At 30.8% G+C, this 4,798-nt stretch overlaps 1 protein-coding gene across 1 annotated transcript in view; it reads left to right on the top strand.

Annotated features, from left to right (window-relative positions):
* The window catches only part of LOC106686748 (dynein axonemal heavy chain 7), a 62,101-nt gene that overhangs the window by 36,602 nt on the left and 20,701 nt on the right, over nt 1–4,798 (top strand). The window contains exons 27-30 of the mRNA XM_067051731.1: nt 1,700–1,928; nt 2,039–2,199; nt 2,952–3,182; nt 4,107–4,323. Coding sequence (XP_066907832.1) covers nt 1,700–1,928; nt 2,039–2,199; nt 2,952–3,182; nt 4,107–4,323 — 838 coding nt within the window. The remainder of the gene's footprint in view (nt 1–1,699; nt 1,929–2,038; nt 2,200–2,951; nt 3,183–4,106; nt 4,324–4,798) is intronic.

Raw genomic sequence — 4,798 nt, 5'->3', positions numbered from 1 at the left:
TCCTCTTTTTGTGTAAATAGTATATTTTTATTTATAAAGGGTTTTTATTTTATTTGTTGTTTCAATATTGTTCATTTGCCTTGTTAAATCAAAAAGAAAGCTAACCAATTTTGTTAAGTCAAATATGGAGAGGAAGATCGTTATTCAAAACAAAGAAGATGGCGGGGGGGCGTGTTCTTGCCAAAATTCGTTGAATCGAGGCCATGTTAAGCAGATCCAAATATTTTAAAAACTTTATTTTAACTGCCCATCATAATTGAAATTACAGTACATTTTAGAAAAAATAGAAGTTAAGAATAAGTTTCAAAGAAAATTATTCATAAAGGAAATCATAAGAAAAAACTCAAAACCATAGTGCTACAATCGATGTTGAGAACTAACATCTAGAGAAGGGGAAGGAAGAGAGCTTGGTTTTTGGAATCATTTGTTGCTTAGGAGGGAGATGGATGACATTGCCTAGAGGGGGGATGTCCTGTAGATCCCTTAGCTACTCTCAGTTGTAGACATCTTGAAAAAAGAAGACATCGAAGAGTCACTCAAGAAGAAAAGGAGACTCTTTGTTTTGGATGGCCAGTGAATGAGATAAGTAAAAACTGTTAGAGGACCAGTGCTTTGTTTCGTTAGTGTTTGTTTACTGAAAGATTGCCATCAATCAGTGTTTAGACAATTTGTTGAGAAAACCATCAAAAGAAGATTCAATGAAATTGGTTAGTTTTGTTCTACCTAAAATTAAATATATTTGTAAAAGAGATATTAATTTAATTAAGTGTTATTAGTAGTAAAGTGTCTGTCTCTGATTGCCTAGAAACCCCCCCTGAGATTAAGTCAATAATATTATATAAAATTAAAAATAAAAATTCTCATATTTATTTAATATTTAATCTTTTTATTTGACCTTGTCATCTTCAAAGCTATCTTTTAGATATGAGAATAAGTAAAAACTATTAAAATCACTTTTATTTTTTATAAATAATTTTTAATATTACAATATATATATGAATACAGTAATATAATATATAGCTAAGTTTTTATTAATGGAAGATTTCAAAATACAAGCCTTTAGTCTTAAAAATGACAGTTAATAACTAATTGGTTGACATTTTATTGATTTAGAGAACATCATAACTATAGCATTCAAATTATTAATAGCATTAGTGCTGCAAGATACACCTGAGCCCCGGCTCCCACCCTCTCAGTGTAGTTACCTATCCTAAGGAGATGGTGGATATGACTGATGGGAAACTGGAGTTCTGTTGTAAATAATCGGATCTTTGCCTTTCCCTTGTCCAAACATTATGTTCTCTAGTTAGACAGTACACTCAATACTTTTTGAGAGCTAACTATAGAGAACCTACTGTTCAGGCAAGACAAAGGAGGTGAAGCCAAGAGAAAAGCATAGAACCGATCATTTCCAGTATACTGTTGGTCGTATCCACCGTCCCCTGAGGAAAAATAATCGCCAATGATATTAGATAAATCATATTATTATATACATGAAAGCTGAAGTATATTTTGTATAATTCTTAAACAAAAATAATCTAAATTATTTTATCTTATTTTAATTTTATTCCCATTACCTTGACCATTAAAAAAGTTGATATTTTTTATGTAATGTTATATTTATCTTTGTTTGAATACTATGAAACTCATGATAGCTCTTTATATTAGGAATATAATTTAAGTTTATTTAAATGTTAAGGTTGAAGTAATGCAAAAGGACTTGGAATCACTACAACCTGCATTAAAGAAAGCTGCTGAAGAAACTTTGGAAATGCTGAAAGTTATAGAAACAGAAACATTTGAGGTTGAGAAAGCTTCAGAGCGTGTAAGGAATGATGAAGAAATAGCAAATGAACAAGCAATGTCTGCGATGGGATTGAAAACAGAATGTGAGAATGATTTGGCTTTAGCTATACCTATTCTAGAAGGTTTGTTTTCATATGGTCATATGAAGATCATAGAATATTGATTGAATTACAAAAGTCTTATATTTAATAAACCTATGGGCTAATTTTCGTAACTTTTTTATTTAATAAAGATGCTGTGGCAGCCCTTAATACTTTAAAACCAGCAGATATTACCCTTGTTAAATCTATGAAAAATCCTCCTGAAACAGTGAAATTGGTGCTTGCTGCTGTTTGTGTAATGAGAGGAATCAAGCCTGATAGACTTCCTGACCCAAAAAATCCTGGCAGAAAAGTAAGTTTTATGTATATATTTATTTATTTTTATTTTTGGAAAAGAAATATAGGTCCCTATAAGCTTGTTGATCCTGAACAGTCATATTACATGGATTTAAACAGGGATTGGTTATAGAGCTATGGGTCGCTGTTGAGTCATCAAAACGATGGTTTGTAGCAACATGAGGATGGGCTTCCTTCTTCCGAATATCTGTGCACTGTGCACATATTATTGTACTCAACTGATATATATATATATATATATATCCTCGTAAACTTAAACATAACATAATATATAAACAGAAATATGATAAATAAAACTAAAATTTATGCTCAGTTTTTGATTTAGCTGAAAACTAATTGGTCATCTATATATATTTGGCATACTGAATCATCCAATTCCCACAAAAACTTGTCTATTAGCCTTAAGAATGTGATAAGCTCATTTTTCAGGCTAAATGGTGTCTGAGAGAATTCATAGTAGCCCCTCTCAAAAGTAAACACTCCTTCATCACATAAGATTTCTTGGCAGCTATATCTATTCCTTCCTATCCTAATATTTAATCAGCTGATCTTTTTTCTTCTGTCAACTGATAAAGCTCTCTTTCAGCAGATATAACACTCCATCAGACCATAACTTTGTATATACATAAACACATATTTCTTATAATGAACTAATTACCTTTTAAATCTAGGTTTGGTATATAGTTTTTGAAGTTCTTATCTTATCTTATATGTATATATCTTTAAACAAAATGTTTATTATTCTAGATAAATGATTACTGGGGGCCGAGTAAGCGATTACTTGGTGACATGTCATTTCTTCAACAGCTTAAAGACTACGATAAAGACAACATACCACCAAATATAATGAAAGCTGTGAGGACCCAATATTTAAATCACAAAGATTTTAAACCTAAAGTTGTAGCAAAAGCATCAAGTGCTGCGGAAGGACTTTGCAAATGGGTTATTGCTCTGGATAAATACGATGTTGTTGTGAAAGTACGTGGAAACATTTCTTTCTTTTTTTTAATACTGTGGTCATATTTATGTAAATGATTGATTGAGTCATAAAAAAGTCAAAACTTAGTTATAAATTGTTTAATTGAATATGCTGGTTGATTGATTGACATGCTCCTTTTAGAAGTTGATAAGTATTCTAGAATATTTTAATTAGTGTAACATAATTGATATTCTAAATATAATAGTTAACCTTTACAAACAATTGTAAATTTTGTTTGTACATGTCATTAAATGGCATAAATACAAACAATTTATTAGTCTAAGTGTATAATCATATTTTATTACCAAGAAACCAATATAGTTTGATACTGAAAACTAAATTTACTGTCAGGAGCCAAGAGGGCACTATCTATTTGCACAGAAACTCACAAGCCACGGTGCCACCTTTGAGATATAAGGGGAAATATCACTTCATGGGTCTAATCCTCTACTGGTATGAACCTGCATACTTTGCAGGAAGCTCTTTCTCAGTTAAAAGCAATGGTCCAGGAAGGATAACTGGCTAGAACCAGCTCTGAATGTGTGATAAGGAATGCACAGCTCAGGGGCTGGCCACACAGGCTCCGCAGCAATAGCAGAAGAAGTGAACGCTTGTTCTATTGAGCAATTTTATCTCAATTATATTTTTAGAAAATCCTTTTCATTTAATTTAAAGCGTTGAGTTGAAAAACCTCTTGTGAATCTTGCCATTACTTAAAAGCCTAATATATTTGTAGCTTTTGGCCTTTAAATTATGAAAACCAAGGTTCTTGATTATTGCCACTGATATGAAAATGCTAAGGAATTTTAAATTAAAAGTATACAAGTGCATTTTATCCTCAGAGCCTAATTTCTAACTAGATTAGTGAAATAATTCATGAACCAGGTAGACTTTAATGTCTGATAAAGGTTATTTAATTACAGGAAGTTGCTCCAAAAAAAGAAAAACTTAAAATTGCTGAGAAGGAGTATTCTGAAACAATGGCAATACTTGAGGAAAAAAGAAATCTTTTGAAAGGTCTCGAAGATAAGCTTGCAGAATTAAAAGAAAATTTAAGAGAAGCAAATGAACGGAAAATCAGACTACAAAATGAAGTAGTGTTATGTTCAAATAAATTACAAAAAGCACAAAGAATAATTGGTAATTATATCTCATTAGTTATTAAATGACTTTTTATTTTGATTAATTTATGATGAATTACAAATAGATGGATTGAAGATCCCTGTGAGTGGTTATAGTTCTACAAATATACCATTATCCTCAATAAGGCTTATGGTTAGTAAATTTCAATGACTGTGATGAAGTTAAGGACTGTAAATTGGAATCAAAAAGATAATAATAAATAAAAATAGCCACAGAAAGTGATTGACAAATATCAAGATAAATCTTTTATTATTTTTGTTCATTTCTTTTTGGCCCTTATAAATAAATGAAGACCTACACTATGGGATCATGTCTGCTAAATACTGGGAAATCATAAAGAAAGTCTCACACTACTATGTAATATTGACTAAATTATTTTTGAAAAATTAAAATTTAGGTATTTCTTGATTGAGGCTTCATCATCGTCACATCCATTTTAATATCCTCTTCCTTAGACCGAGGAAACTAATTA

This window comes from Halyomorpha halys, unplaced genomic scaffold (assembly GCF_000696795.3).
Source record: "Halyomorpha halys isolate HHAL.00 unplaced genomic scaffold, Hhal_1.1 Scaffold867.1, whole genome shotgun sequence".
NCBI classification, from domain to species: Eukaryota; Metazoa; Arthropoda; class Insecta; order Hemiptera; family Pentatomidae; genus Halyomorpha; species Halyomorpha halys.
The sequence above is the reverse complement of the archived record's forward strand: the minus strand, read 5'-3'. Positions and strand labels throughout refer to the sequence as shown.